Source organism: Mobula birostris, chromosome 6, assembly GCF_030028105.1.
Source record: "Mobula birostris isolate sMobBir1 chromosome 6, sMobBir1.hap1, whole genome shotgun sequence".
Lineage (NCBI taxonomy): Eukaryota > Metazoa > Chordata > Chondrichthyes > Myliobatiformes > Myliobatidae > Mobula > Mobula birostris.
Genome location: NC_092375.1, coordinates 36,688,888 through 36,705,782, shown reverse-complemented (window position 1 = coordinate 36,705,782; position 16,895 = coordinate 36,688,888). Strand labels below are relative to the sequence as shown.

At 37.6% G+C, this 16,895-nt stretch overlaps 1 protein-coding gene across 4 annotated transcripts in view; it reads left to right on the top strand.

The window, feature by feature from the left end:
- The window catches only part of cblb (Cbl proto-oncogene B, E3 ubiquitin protein ligase), a 169,465-nt gene that overhangs the window by 79,006 nt on the left and 73,564 nt on the right, over positions 1 to 16,895 (top strand). For all 4 annotated transcript variants that reach the window (XM_072260229.1, XM_072260227.1, XM_072260228.1 and 1 more), the window contains exon 2: positions 8,752 to 8,898. In XM_072260229.1, coding sequence (XP_072116330.1) covers positions 8,752 to 8,898 — 147 coding nt within the window. The remainder of the gene's footprint in view (positions 1 to 8,751; positions 8,899 to 16,895) is intronic.

Sequence of the window (16,895 nt, the reverse complement as noted above, 5' to 3'; positions counted from 1 at the left end):
TACTTTGGTGTTAATAAATATTAAATAAAGCAGATGAACTCAGTGTTTATTGATTCTGAGAACTGAGATGTTGTAGTCATAACAGAAACGTGGATGAGAGAAGGGCAGAAGTGGTAGGATACAGAAACTACAGTTTGACAGAGGTGGAGGCAAGTAAGGAGGGAGAGGTGTAGCTGTTTTGATACGAGAGGATCAGTACGAGAGCAGTACTGTATGTAATTAGTTTTATTGATGTAAAGATACAGTGCAGAACAGACCCTTCCAATCCAACGAGCCACACTGTTCAGCAACCCACCTACTTAACACTTACCTAATCACAGGACAATTTACAATGACCAGTTAACCTACTAACCGATACTTCTTTGGACTGTGGGAGGAAACCTGAGCACCCGGAGGAAACCCATGTGGAGAACATTCAAACTCTGTACAGACGGTGCTGGAATTGAACTCCGAACAGATCTTTAAAACAAATAAACCCCATGGCCATTTAGAGCTTTCCAGTTGTATTCACCTTCTGATCAGTATAGGCAAGGTCATGGTTTTGTTTACAGTGACTGTCCTTTGAAATGAAATTTTCTGCAAAATGTAATGTTAATTAACTGCGACTTTGAATGCTATGTATTAAGGATTTTTCTTAAAACAACATATTAGAACAAATATTTTAGTGCCTTGTTGAATGTTTAATGTCAGAAGAGTTGCTTTTCTGCTGCTTGTTAAATAATTGAATGTTCCACTGCATAATTGAAAATTGGTGCAAACCAACTAGGTAGCATCAGAGTAGTGAATGTAATTAGCTTGTAAATTTGATTTATGATAAAATCAGGTAATAAAATCATGTGTTCTAATGTAGATATGCAAGAAAATATGATGGATGACCTTTAGTTTCACCACTTTGTAACCGAGAAAAACAAATAGCTCGTCTGGGACTGCTTCAATGCAACAGTAGCAACAGAATTGAATGTAACAAGTGCTCTGTGAATTAGGGTGATTTAGATATTTTCAGTTATTATAACATTTTGCATCCACTATGTTGACCTCTGTGTTTACTTTTAAACCCTTGTTCAAACTGAACAATTGGGAGATTTCAATAATTGGATTTTTGAAGCAAAACTTCCAGTGATTCTGAAAATACTGTGAATTAGTAAGAAAAGATCTTGCTTCAACAAATACAGGTCGACTTTCACTAATCTGACTACCTGTAATCCGGTTCTTTTGATAATCTGGCACTGATTATGCTTAATGTGATCCTTCTGTAATTCGGCATTTTCACTAATCCAGCACTCCTCAGGTCCCAATGGTGCCGGATTAGTGTAGGTCGGCCTGTACCTGCTATCCACTGGGTGAGTAGTATCTCGTTCTTGGTGATAATGGTCATATTTGCATTCTAGTAGAAGAATAATATAGTATGTGACTGAAAACAAGAGACACTTTTCCAGTAAATCGGTGTCTCAGCTGCAGCCAGAGGGATTATTAGGAAGCTTGCCTTAATAATGCCAGAAGTTAGACAAGCTGTGGTTTAAGTTTCTTTATAATCCCTTTGGGACTTTGCAATTTCCTCTGGCATAATAATTAGCTGTAATCAAATGTTTCCATTTGCACTATGTTTGAAAGCTGAACTGTAACAAAGTATGATCTATTTATCTCTGTCCTTTGTTACTGATAACGTATGGAAGTTTTAGAAAATGGGATACATTTGACTCTTCAAGTCTTCTTAAGAAGAAATAGAACTTCTTTTGTATAGCTATTGATGCTTCGTAAGTAGGCTGAAGACTGGTTTTATCCTTAAAGAAAACTAATTTGTTATGTTTTCCTCAATTTATTGAGTTGGTGCTGTCTTGTTCTTGTGTAGAAGTATTTTTGATGAAAAGTTTATTAAATATGCAAGGTTAAAGCCACTTTTACCGAAACTGTGAATGAATCCTGATAGGTCCACTTTGTACTTATTACAATTTTGTTCCTGTTTTTCTCTGTCAACGACCTAACAACAAGGTACTTTCTAGGCTACCAGTGATGTACAAACATAGACCTTGAAGGATTTTTTAAATTGTATCTGAACAAACAAATGTATACAGAAAAAAAGTTATCCTATTGTAACTTTTTGCCTTTAATTTTAAAGCAACACACACAAAGTGCTGGAGGAACTCAGCAGGCCATGCAGCAGAAATGCTGAAGGGTCTTGGCCCAAAACGTCAGCTGTACTCTTTTCAATGGATGCTGCCTGGCCTGCTGAGTTCTTCTAGCATTTTGTGTGTGTTACTTGGATTTCCAGCATCTGCACATTTCTTGTTTGTGATTTTAAAGCAACAGTTTGACAGCATGGGTACATGGTTAAATGCACTAATGTTCTTCAGAAGATTTTAATTTCAAGTTTAGTTGCAAGGGTTAGGTAGCCATTCATCAGGGCATTGCGTCATTGAATATATGGAACTGAATGACAACAATACCACTGTGATTAACCACTTTTTTTCTATTCCCAACTACTCCAAATGAGGGTGTTTGGATCAGTTTGAAAAATTAAAGAGTTTATTAAAACTAGGTGTTAAGTAAAGAACCCTTAACTTGCCCCATTTAGCCAAAGGTGGTACCTGACCCACTGAGTCCTTCCCTCCTTCCAGTATTTTGTAGAATCCAGCAACTGTAGCTTCTTGTGTCTCAAATCACTTTCTGTAAGAGTCGATGCACATTATGTGTTCTAAGTTAAAAGTCTAACTTTATGCAGCGAGAGCACAGCGGTGGTTTGGTTTGTAGAGTAAACATTGCGTCTCTTGGGTCATTCTGTCAAAAGTTTTCCCGTATATGATGCACAAGAAGATCAGCTGAAATTGCGATACTGTGTGTATATATCAGAATGTATTTTAAGAAAATCAGGACTTTTTATGACTACACCTTTTCATGTTCTGCATAACATAATTTAGAGGAAATTGTTTAGTACACTTAAGTTGAAATTGTTGGTTGGGTTGAATAGACAGATAGATACTTTATTGATCCCAAAGGAAATTACAGTGTCACAGTAACATTACAAGTGCACAGATATAAATATTAGAAGAGAAGTAGAAAGAATAAAACATAAATTACCACGAACAGTCTTAACAGGAGGAGGTCATCACTTCCCCAGCTATAGATTGACTCATTACAGAGCCTAATGACCGAGGAATAAGAGTGACCTCATATAGCGCTCTTTGGAGTAGCACAGTTGACCTCATATATAGTGCTCTTTAGAACTGAGCAATATTGGAGCAGACAATATTGCTATTATCAGTAGTTAATTTTTTTTTAAAGTCTCAAGTCTTGTTTTAATGATTTGTTGTGTATTAAAGTAAGACTTGTATCTGAAAAACACACCATGAATTAAGTTATTCTGATAGAAGATCAATCTTAACTGAAGAAACTTAAAATCATGTTAAGGCATTTTAGTAAAAGGTGAAATGGATTAGTTTGCTAATTTTAGAGTTTGATCGTATTGGAAATTGCTCAGTAGAAAACTTTTAGATGCTGGGAAAGATCATCCCAAAGATAAAGAGTTGAACTTCAGTCTTTTGCTCTTTCATTTCATGACAAGTGCATGAAAATGCTCATGATGCACAATGTGGTATATTCTACTTGGCTGGTAATGATTTCAGAAGTATTTTGTAAACTGTGCCATTAACTTTCCGAGCCAGAAAATGCTAATATACCTTCTAAAACTTGATACTATGGCTTTGAAGCAGGAACGCATACTCCACAGTTGTGCACTGCGTGGTTCCATTTTTATTTAAAATAAAGGATTTTAAAGAAAAAGCATGAACTTGTTTTGAGTTCCAAGAATTTAGTTTTTTGGTTGTGCCTGACTGTCACTCAGAAAACATGCACTGGTATCCACTGCCATGCAGTGTATACTTGGATACTACTTAAATAGTTTTTGACTGCTCTTGCAGATTAGTTGTGTATTAGCAGACAGGACTGTGGTGAAAAAAAACCAAAAGAAAATCTGCAGATACTGGAAATCCAAGCAACACACATAAAATGCTGGAGGAACTCAGCAGGCCAGGCAGCATCTATGGAAACGAGTAAACAGTCGATCCTTTATCAGGACTGTGATACTTGCTTTGTTTGTAGCTCTGGGCATCTACCTGAGCAGCCTGCTTGATTGTTAACCATTCTCTCACCAATGGTGCACTGTGGCTACAATTTGCATGACCTACCAGGAATTATGCAAATGTTGGGGCAGGAGACTGTTGCTGAACAGTTTCTAACCAGAGTAAACAGTTTCAAAGTAGCGTTAGTTGCACATGTTTGTGTTCAAAAAGCAATGATTTTTATCACTGATAGTTGGCTAGAAATGAGCACCAAGATAATTTGGCACTGTTTTGCTCAGTGTGGTTTCAAGCATTTAGGCTTGAAGGTACCAGGAATGACTAGGAGTTAAAATGAAACGATTTTACTACTTCAACAAATTAGGAACTATGAAGAATTTTAAGGTATCGGCAATCATCTTGAATGTTTCAATGAAAATGAAGATTTGGAGTTTGCCGTCTTCAATAGCATTGTATGAAAGCAGTTTTTTATCTGCACTGGGTGTCTCCATTGATATTGTTCATTTACTGTCAATCAAAAGAAAATGATGGCGTACACTGGATGAATTCCTATGTCCATAAATATTCAGAACTAATACAGCTCTACTCTACTACTATAGCTCATGTTCTAATTTGTTCTGTATTTCATTTAAATACATAATTTATGCAGTTTGTCTTTTAATAATTTTTGAACTATTTTCATAACACTTCAACTAATTAGGGTAGCCGCTTAATTGGGCCAAAATGTGCTGGGATGATGTGTCCCAGTTAACTGGAATCCACTGTATATATGGTTGGTGGTTGCCCATAATGTCTGACGATGACAGGAAACTTGTGCTGGCAAGTTTTTAAGGTGGAAAAGTCATTGCATTGGGGCAATTCCACTCTCTTGACCTCAGTAGTACAAATAAGTGTCACAAACTGGGGTCTGCCTTGGTTGCAGAGGATGACCATGGCATCTTCTATGCCTGGTTATGCCCTTTGGTCTCCACGGAGAGTTGCAGTATCAACTACCTGGCCATTGGATCTTACTGTAGATCTCATCCGCTTAGTCCGCTGGAGCTTGCTTTGCATGCTAAGAATGGCGTGTCTTTATCTCACCGGGTATGATTTATGCCGGCTACCCTCACCTGGTTTAGCTTGCCTGTTGAAGTGGCGAGCCAAAGTGTGGCTGCTGTCGCATTCAAACAGAAACTTGGAGCTACAGCTGAGAGCTGAGTGTCAGGTGGGAACTGAAGGTGAGTGAGCTGCCCTGAAATGGACATCACAAACCTCTTCACCAGAGGTGCTATCCCTCTCTGCTTCTCTGGATGCCCCAAACACAGATATATGTTTATAATTATATGTAATATATTTATTTGTGTGTGTGTGTGTGTGTATGTTTTTATAGTATATAATATTGTAATATAATACAAATTTATTTGGTAAAAATGTAAATTTAATGCAGAACATTTTATGATGGCTGAGGCCAGTTATGTCGATACAGGGCAGGCAAAGGTTTTTGTGGCCAAGTTGTGGTTTACAAAGCATTTGCATGTATAAGGAAACCAGGCTCCAGAGATCCATGGCCTGATTATATTGTTAATTTATCATGCAAAATTTTGAATTTTAGTTTTGAAATATAATAGATAATTGCACTCACAGTGATGAGAAATTGAAGTATCTAACTTCCATGCATTTATATATCATATAGTGCAATATTGCAAAATGTAACCACATGAAAAATTTCCCATGATCAATTTCTTCTAATTAAATAAGCCTTATAAGAGGTGAAATGAAAGAACATAGTCTTGTGTACACATTCTTTAGATAAATATTTAGAATAAGGCACCATCTGTTTAAAATTTCATTTCCATTTAAGGTATTATCTAAACAGTGACTACAACAACCTGAGTAATTTGCTTTGTAAATATTGGCAGTAGGATGGGAAGTGAAGGCGGCACTTAAGTTATTCTGATTTGGGAAGTATTAATGTACAAATTTATTCCAAGAAACACTTTGTAAAAGTAACCACTTGTTCTGTAATTTAAAAAGGTGCACGTCTCCAAGTCCTCTACCAGTATCCCAAATTTGATAATGCACTGAATTGTGGGTCCAGTGACCCCTGATGCAGTGTGGAGAATAATTTTAATACATCCTCTTATACAGGAGTTCCCAACCTGGGCTCCACTAGATGTTCTTTCTGGCTGAATTAATACTGCCTGGAGAAATTGCTCCACAAGACCTCTATTGCTTGTAGTTTCACATCACACTTATAAACATGTTGATTATAAAACTGGCTCTTACACAGATTTTGAGCAAATTTTCCCTTTGTAGACATATTATACTGCAATTAAATTGTATTACCTTAAGAAGTCTACTTTCAATGCAAAGTACAAGGATGTGACTCTTGAAAATCCTTGAAAATTATTTTAGAAATTATGTTATTTCTGAAAGATGCTTTTTATAACAATAGTCTTCCAGTGGCCAGTGTCTGCATTTTCTTACAGAAAAGTAATTTGAGATGTGTGATATTTAGCAGTAGTGTGTGTGTTGTCACAAGGATTATGATGAAGGGCATGAAGCCTTCTCATGCTTTCTTAGCCCTTATTATTCCAAGGACTGGAATTATTCATTACTCAGCAAGCACATCTGCCACATGGGCAATTGTAATGCAGTTTTTTTCCCTGTGTATTCATTTCTCTTTTGAGAGGATATAGCACTATTTTGTCAAAATTTTACTACTTTCTATTTTATTTAGGACCTTTGGTTTTGCCACTTCAACACATATTAAACATCATACAGAATTAAAGTGCTTAATGTACTGTGAAGTTATTTCCATTTCTCAGTTTGATTAAATACACTCTGTACATACTGATGAGGTGGTCAACAGCTGCCAATTTGACACAGCCTTGTATTGTAGACTCAAGTTTCTGCAGTCCTGTCAAACTTTATCAGATTCTGTTCATATATACATTGAATATAAAATGTACAGGATATATACATATATTTTCATTTGTCTTCAAGTAGCTCTTGCTCTATTTATACAAAACAGTAAAAATGATTAACAGTCAAAGGGCACCTTTACATCGGTCCCCTGAACAAGAAAATAAAAAAAAGTAAACACAGACTAATTGGTGTGTATGTTGGTTCACTTCATGCATTTAAACAAGATCTCTTTTATAATTGAACACAGAAGGTTTTCTGGCATCTGCCAAAACCTATCTTTTTTTGTAAGACATCTTCAATGTTTACTTTTTGTTTTCAAGTTGCATTGGTCTTCAATTAAAGTAGTGAGTTCAGAGTGCTTGCTTGGATTTTAAAAAAAAACACAAGCACGCTTTTTGAAGTTTATCACATTACTTCCTTAAAATAAAGTTGTCACACATCAGTCTCAATTTCCTGATGCATCAATATTTTAGATCTTCAACCTGAAACATTAACTCCATTTCTCTTACCACAAATGCTGTGTGATCCGTTGACTGTTTCCAGCACTTTCTATTTTTATTTCAGTTTTCCAGCATCTGCAGTTTTGTTTTTGTTTTTTAACCTAACTTTTTAGGGTTGAATAGTTTTTCTCTGTGAAAGCAAGATTGTTGTGACCTTCCCCATTAAAACTAAAGAAATGCTAAATGCCAATTTCTATTCAATAAATAATTAGAAATTAAAATTCTAATTTTGAAATTCTGAATGTCTTTGTAATTTGTCCTGATGTTCCGTAGCTTGACTTAATGTTGAAATAATTCAGTAATGAGGATTGAGTATTCCTGATTGTTTTTTAAAAAAACTTTTTTAACTTTTTTTTCTCGAGGTGCTTCAAATACCCTGTTGTTTCAGGACAACACATTTTAAATATTTCTCAATATCCCTGATCCATTCCTTGCATCAGTTAAACAAATTGAAAACATGTTAAGGACAAACATTTCAAGTATCAGTAAACTTCAAAGCAAATCCTATTAGTTGAATAAAAATCGATTATGTTCTACCTCCTGAACTCCCTTTCATCCATTTCTTTCCATTTGAAGAAATTAACTTGCTGTTCTTGCACTAGGTTCATTCTGAGGACAACTCCTGGGAAATTGCAGCAAGTATGTGCACAGTGTTAGATTTCAGTATTGGGTCACCACTGGGGAATTGCCAGTGAAGTTTAACTAGAAAATTCAGAACTTTCTCATTTACACATCATTCCCAAGCTAGGTTACACTACTGTTGAGAATTTTTGGCAGTTCAGTGTTGAACTACCACAATTTGAAATTTTCCAAGAATAGCCCATTATGGATATTTTTATGTCTGGAAATGGGATGAATCAGCTTTTTGATAAGTATCTAGTAATTTAAACACTGACATTGTGGTTTAAAGCTTTTGCTTCATTTGGTATGACATTTTTTAAGTCTGTTTGGATGATCTCTGCTTTGCCTAGACTGGTCAAGGTTGCAAGTCCTGTAATTTAGTGTCATCTGATATTCTCATTCTGTATAATTGTTGGAAGTATTCCACTGTAAAATGGTTGGCCTTCAAGGTATTTTGTATTGTGAAGAGCACTGTCTCCCAGTCTGTAAGGACTGTTCCTCTTGCAGTTCTGGAATTTAGTCCATTTGCAGACAGTACTTGAAAGTCATAAAACTCTTCTGCAAACTCCAGAGCATTGGATGAAATGTAGACATGTTTTAGAGTTGGATTGGAATATTTAGCATTCTGATGTGTCGCTTTTTTTTCCTAGGAGAAATCTTACAAAGCTGTCACTGATCTTTAGCCACATGCTTGCGGAAATTAAAGCCATATTCCCTTTTGGACATTTTCAAGGTGACATCTTTCGCATCACTAAAGCAGATGCTGCAGAATTTTGGAAACGTGCCTTTGATGACAAGTAAGTATGACTTTAAAACCTTTTCTAAAAAACTAGTTTCTTAAATGGCTGGGAAGAATGGATTTTGTGACAGTCACATTCAAGTGTACTTGTGAGGCTGATTATTAATTGGCCAATAATCTGTCCAGTTCTTTGTAATGTTTTTCTGAAAAACATGATGTTACCAATATCCTACACAATTGTGCAGAATTTTTTTAGAAAAAAGACATTGCAGCATGCATTAAGTACTGTTTTTTATGTGGCCAACAGAGCAAAAGTGTCTGCTGTTGCATATGTAGATTTCTTCAGTTTGTTTAGATTATTTTCTCTGGTTTGACCTTTACGGCTACTTTTAAGTTCACATTTGGTTGCTTCATTACTGCAACAGTTGATGTACAAAATAATCTAAAACAAAATGCCATTTGATCTCCATCTAATGGAAATTTAGAGGATGAACATTAAAGACCATTACTAATTTTGCTACATGACTTCTTTTGATTAATTTTAAGCTTCTAAACATACTGAAGGAAATTCTCTTACATCTTTTCAAATTATTTGTACAATAAGGATACGATCTCATGCTTCATAACATGCTTAGAAAATGTAAAAATATTTTTGAAGTAAACTATTTCCTTACCATACTACCTCATTTTCCTGAAAGACATTTTATTCTGTTTTTACTGTCTTGGAATCTGTAGGTTTGGTATGTTTGAAAACAATTTTGCATTACTATTAAATCCTAAATGCTTCTGTCATGAAGAGATCATTCTAAAGCTCATGAAACAAATAGCTTAAAGAAATTTAAGCAACATACACAAAATGCTGGAGGAACTCAGCAGGCCAGACAGCATCTATGGAAAAGAGTAAACAGTTGACGTTTCATCCTGAGACCCTCCATCAGGGTCTGATTCTATGCTACCTGATTCCTGAGTCCTGATGAAGGGTATCCTACCATGTGGTGATTGATTGATTGCCCACTCGAGCCTAATTTAGCAGGACATTAGATTTGAATTTTAGTATGTATGGAATGATAGGAGCAAATTATTCAGAGTGGATTTGAATATTCTGATTACTTCTATCTTTGTTCCTTTTTAAATAATTTGCAGAAAATAAATCCATGGTCAATATTATGGCTGAGTTTTAGAATTGAACCCATGTAATTCATATGTTTGTTTTAGGAAAGCATCTGTAACATTCTAAGTATATTTTTTGGTGGACAATAGACAATAGGTGCAGGAGTAGGCTATTCGGCCCTTCGAGCCAGCACCGCCATTCACTGTGATCATGGCTGATCATCCACAATCAGTATCCAGTTCCTGCCTTATCCTCATAACCTTTGATTCCGCTATTTTTAAGAGCTCTATCCATCTCTTTCTTCAAAGCATCCAGAGACTTGGCCTCCACAGCCTTCTGGGACAGAGCATTCCATACATCCACCACTCTCTGGGTGAAAAAGTTTTTCCTCAACCCCATTCTAAATGGCCTACCCGTAATTCTTAAACTGTGGCCTCTGGTTCTGGACTCACCCATCAGCGAGAACATGCTTCCTGCGTCCAGCGTGTTCAATCCCTTAATAATCTTATATGTTTCAATAAGATCCCCTCTCAGCCTTCTAAATTCCGGAGTATACAAGCCCAGTGGCTCCAATCTTTTGACATATGACAGTCCCGCCATCTCGGGAATTAACCTTGTGAACCTACACTGCACTCCCTCAATAGCAAGAATGTCCTTCCTCAAATTTGGAGACCAAAACTGCACACAGTACTCCAGGTATGGTCTCACCAGGGCCCTGTACGGCTGCAGAAGGACCTCTTTGCTCTTATACTCAATTTCCCTTGGAGAAGTTACTTAAATGAAACTTCCTAGTCTTGTGACTTTGGTATAGTTACTCATTAGTGTCTATGTAGGCCATTTAAAGTCTTGTAGCAGGTCAAGAATATTTGAGGTGCAAAATTTTAATGTAGTTATTAAAAATCTAAAATTATTTGATTTTTCTTTAATCATACTAATTTCTTCTCCATCATTGTTCCATAAAATGATCGTAAAAACTAGATCCGCAGATAAGAATAAAAGTAATTTCATGTAGTGCAGCAAACCATTAGATTGATGACTCAGATTTTGCCTACCATTCTTTTTCAATGCAATCATCTCAAAAATCCTAGGAAGTGATTGATATAATCCATTTCATTTTTTGATCAGCTTTACTTTATGAATGATGTTCTGATCCAGAGTTCCAGAAAGCTATTGCTTTATTTTCACTTGCAATATGTATCTTGATTGATCTCAGCACCTTTCTTGACTCTGCTGCTATGTTCATTCTGAACAACATTCAGTGCTAGATGAAGAGAATTTCCACCAGCTAACTTTTGGGAATGCTAAAGCAGTCATCTTTGAATTATGTCATCTATGACTCCAGCCCTCCCTTTGGAGATGGTCTGAAAGCGAATAAGGCTTCTGAAACTGAACAACACTGTTCAGACCTACAGTGTGATATTTGATCCTGAATTGTTTTTCTGTATCATTTACATATGGAGAAATGCTGTCTGATTCTATCCATATATTTGCTGCTGAAACTTGCACCAAAATCATTTTACCTCCAAACTTGACTACTACCAATTGGCTTCCTTCATGCTCTCCTTGATAAAATTGTAGGCTCGCAAAATTCTCTTGCCCATTTCCTAGCAATTTTTTCCCCGGTTGCTAAACTTTGCCCGCTTCTAGATAAACAATAGATTCACCCTTCTATCTCTATAATCTTTCCCAGTGCTATTACCCTCCAAGATAACTGTGCTACTTCAATGTTGGATTTTTGATCACCCCTCAACTTAATCATTCAATCATGGGCAGTTTCATTTTCAATGTATGAGTCCATAACTCAGGATAGATTGGGTAAATTCTCTGTCCTGCAGGTGATGGAGGCCAGTTAATATCAGATAAATTTTGAAAGATCGTGGAATTGAACTTTAGTGGAATCCTACACCAAAGATAAGTTGAGGCCAGTATAGATCAGCCATAACCATACTGAATATACTGAATGGCATGGCAAGCTTGAGGGGCATGGTGGCCTAATTTCTTGAGTTCTTATGGTCTTCCTCTGTAAGCCTCCCTAATCTATTTCTTATTCTTTATATGATACTCCATAAAGCTAGAACCAATTTTTGAGTTTCCTCTTTACTGATCTTTTAGAACGTAAAATGGAACTTATTTGTAACCCTCCTTCTGTGAATTATTTCAAACAACTTAACTTCATTCCTCAAAATGAACTAAGTGAGCAGCCCTGAAATATTCTAATGTGCATTGACATCAAAATTTGTTTTAAAACATTTTCATAAAGATACAGGATGTTTAACCACAATGAATATCAGTTGGTGTTTTAAAGTTATACTTAGTGAAACTACCAAGCTAAAGAAAGAGGATTATTTTTCCCCCATTAGAAAAGGGGAAGCTTTTAAATGTGTTTTTGTTGATGGAGTATCAGAAGACATTTAGTTCACTTCAAACCAAAGGGAATTCTGTAGTCACGACCAGCCATTGCCAACCTCCTGTCATGCATCACCTTGCCACTGTCCATGCACCTACAGATGGATAAATGTGAAAATAGTGTGTGCACTTAAATCTAGCTTAACTGAAAAGAAATACTGTTTACAGGATTGAATAATATTATTGAATTTAAGTTCATATCATTTCTAGCTTAACCTGTTTCAGTCCCATTTACCATTTCCATATTTTATACAATCTATTTTTTTTGTCGACTGAAAATGCCATCATGGAAGTCCATTTGAGAAGGATTCAGATGAACGGAAATTTGAATGAATTGTTTGCAATGGGATATTCATGCAAACCTAGTGGTAGAGTAATTAAAATTATAATAATGTCTCAATATAAAATGGAGTGAAATCACTGGACATCGAAATACTTACACAGGAAGTACTGTTAAATGTTTAAAATTGTGTTCTGTGTAAGCCTAAAATACACAAATTATGATATATGACGTTTAGTGCATGACCTTAATATTCTTACTGTTTGGGCATTTGAGGGACTAAGTTAATGACACTAAAGAATACAGTCATTTTGTGCTGTCACAATATTTCAAGCTGTAACCTTTCGTTGTCAGATATATATTGAAAGACGTCAATTTTTGTAGGTATCCTCTGATGTGGTGTGTCAGCAAGTTACCAAGTGGTTTCCTGTTTGTCAAGCATCTAGGATGGTGTCTGATAGATCATTAATATTGAAGACATATGGTGCATTGCCATTTTCTTAGGCTTGCCCAATCTTGGAAATATAAGATGTAACTTTTCATTTCCCTTTCTGAGTAAATTTAAATAATAAAATTAAGCATCTTCACTGACTAAAGTTCTTGTTAATTACATTCTTTATTTGTACCTTTATTTTCATCTGTTAATTTTGTTCTAGTTTGTTATTTCAATCCTTTTCAACCATTACTCTGTCATCTTGGCAATTTAGTAATGCTGAGTAGATATAGACACACTACATGTGAAAAACAGTATACGGGCATCTTACTAGATTCTATTTGAAAATATGGTAAAAGCTAGGAGAGGTGGAACTTTCAGGATGCCATGCAATGGTGTGAAAAAAATGTTTCATAGCTTGGCAGATATTTTAATTGTGTAAGATTGGATGCAAGGACTAACTTTTCAAAAGCCTTTAAGTATGAAACATCTTTTTATACACAATGTAGTACAATTTTAATTTTTTCATGCATGTCCTTGGAAGGTGATGCAATTGTCAGTATCCAATGCATACTTTATCTTCAGAAAGTAAAGAATATTTTGCATTGCACATTCATTGCAACTTTTTGATCCTTTTATGACCTAATTTGCAATGTTTATAATGACCAGCAGACAACAGAGTGGTCACATTTGTGGTTTGTGGTTTAAAGAGCAACAATAATGGGCAATGTGATTTAAAATGACTTCATTAAATATTTTGTTCCAGTAATCAAACATGGAGAAGGGCAAATTATGAGGCTATAAGGCTAGAACTTGCGGGTGTGAATTGGGATGATGTTTTTGTAGGGAAATGTACTATGGACATGTGGCTGATGTTTAGAGATCTCTTGCAGGATGTTAGGGATAAATTTGTCCCGGTAAGGAAGATAAAGAATGGTAGGGTGAAGGAACCATGGGTGACAAGTGAGGTGGAAAATCTAGTCAGGTGGAAGAAGGCAGCATACATGAGGTTTAGGAAGTAAGGATCAGATGGGTCTATTGAGGAATATAGGGAAGCAAGAAAGGAGCTTAAGGGGCTCAGAAGAGCAAGAAGGGGGCATGAGAAGGCCTTGGCAAGTAGGGTAAAGGAAAACCCCAAGGCATTCTTCAATTATGTGAAGAACAAAAGGGTGACAGGAGTGAAGGTAGGACCGATTAGAGATAAAGGTGGGAAGATGTGCCTGGAGGCTGTGGAAGTGAGCGAGGTCCTCAATGAATACTTCTCTTTGGTATTCACCAGTAAGAGGGAACTTGATGATGGTGAGGACAATATGAGTGAGCTTGATGTTCTGGAGCATGTTGATATTGAGGGAGAGGAGGTGTTGGAGTTGTTAAAATACATTAGGACGGATAAGTGCCCGGGACCTTACGGAATATTCCCCAGGCTGCTCCATGAGGCAGGGGAAGAGATTGCTGAGCTTCTGGCTAGGATCTTTATGTCCTCGTTGTCCATGGGAATGGTACCGGAGGATTGGAAGGAGGCGAATGTTGTCCCCTTGTTCAAAAAAGGTAGTAGGGATAGTCCGGGTAATTATAGATCAGTGAGCCTTAAGTCTGTGGTGGGAAAGCTCTTGGAAAAGATTCTTAGAGATGGGATCTGTGGGCATTTAGAGAATCATGGTCTGATCGGGGGCAGTCAGCATAGCTTTGTAAAGGGCAGATCGTGTCTAACAAGTCTGATAGAGTTCTTTGAGGAGGTGACCAGGCATATAGATGAGGGTAGTGCAGTGGATGTGATCTATATGGATTTTAGTAAGGCATTTGACAAGGTTCCACATGGTAGGCTTATTCAGAAAGTTAGAAGGCATGGGATCCAGGGAAGTTTGGCCAGGTGGATTCAGAATTGACTTGCCTGCAGAAGGCAGAGGGTGGTGGTGGAGGGGGTACATTCAGATTGGAGGATTATGACTAGTGGTGTCCCACAAGGATCTGTTTTGGGACCTCTACTTTTGGTGATTTTTATTAACGACCTGGATGTGGGGGTAGAAAGGTGGGTGGGCAAGTTTGCAGATGACACAAAGGTTGGTGGTGTTGTAGATAGTGTAGAGGATTGTCAAAGATTGCAGAGAGACATTGATAGGATGCAGAAGTGGGCTGAGAAGTGGCAGATGGAGTTCAACCCAGAGAAGTGTGAGGAGGTACACTTTGGAAGGACAAACTCCAAGGCAGAGTACAAAATAAATGGCAGGATACTTGGTAGTGTGGAGGAGCAGAGGGATCTCGGAGTACATGTCCACAGATCCCTGAAAGTTGCCTCACAGGTAGATGGGGTAGTTAAGAAAGCTTATGGAGTGTTAGCTTTCATAAGTCGAGGGATAGAGTTTAAGAGTCGCGATGTAATGATGCAGCTCTATAAAACTCTGGTTAGGCCACACGTGGAGTACTGTGTCCAGTTCTGGTTGCCTCACTATAGGAAGGATGTGGAAGCATTGGAAAGAGTACAGAGGAGATTTACCAGGATGCTGCCTGGTTTAGAAAGTATGCATTATGATCAGAGATTAAGGGAGCTAGGGCTTTTCTCTTTGGAGAGGAGGAGGATGAGAGGAGACATGATAGAGGTATACAAGATATTAAGAGGAATAGATAGAGTGGATCGCCAGCGCCCCTTCCCCAGAGCACCACTGCTCAATACAAGAGGACATGGCTTTAAGATAAGGGGTGGGAAGTTCAAGGGGGATATTAGAGGAAGGTTTTTTACTCGGAGAGTGGTTGGTGCGTGGAATGCACTGCCTGAGTCAATGGTGGAGGCAGATATACTCATGAAGTTTAAGAGACTACTAGACAGGAATATGGAGGAATTTAAGGTGGGGGGGGGTTATATGGGAGGCAGGGTTTGAGGGTCGGCACAACATTGTGGGCCAAAAGGCCTGTAATGTGCTGTACTATTCTATGTTCTATGTTCTTCCAAACCTTTTGGCTTCCTGGATTATAATGGAGTATGTGATATTTTGATGTTTCAGTATGATCAACTACTAGATTATTACTCGAATTTATTTGTAAGGGAGGTTTAAGCATGTTGCTTTGTGGCTTCATCGAGAATTTTTTAGAAAGCATGCAAGCCATGTAAACTACCTTGAAACAGGTACAGGGAGAATGTACAGGTGTCCCCCGATTTTCGAATGTTCACTTTACGAAACCTTGCTTTACAAAATCTCGAAAGACCTATGTCAGTTACCTGTTTTGGCTAACAGAAGGTGTTTTCACTGTTAGGAAAAAAGGCAGCACGCGATAAAAAGCAGTGCACGACAAAAGGCAGCGCGCAACCCGAGCACCCAAGCTCCTCCCCCGGAACTGCATTCTCGCCGGCATTGCTTAAACATGTGCCTGTGAGCAGCCGTTAGCAAGATGAGTTCTAAGGTATCGGAAAAACCTAAAAGAGCTCGTAAGGGTGTTACACTTAGTGTAAAACTAGACATAATTAAGCATTTCGATTGTGGTAAACGAAGTAAGGACAAAGTGAGCACAAGGAAATCTGCAAATGCTGGAATTTCAAGCAACACACATCAAAGTTGCTGGTGAACGCAGCAGGCCAGGCAGCATCTCTAGGAAGAGTTACAGTCGACGTTTCGGGCCGAGACCCTTCGTCAGGACTAACTGAAAGAAGAGCTAGTAAGAGATTTGAAAGTGGGAGGGGGAGGGGGAGATCCAAAATGATAGGAGAAGACAGGAGGGGGAGGGATGGAGCCAAGAGCTGGACAGTTGATTGGCAAAAGGGATATGAGAAGATCATGGGACAGGAGGTCTAGGGAGAAAGAAAAGGAGGGGGGGGGAACCCAGAGGATGGGC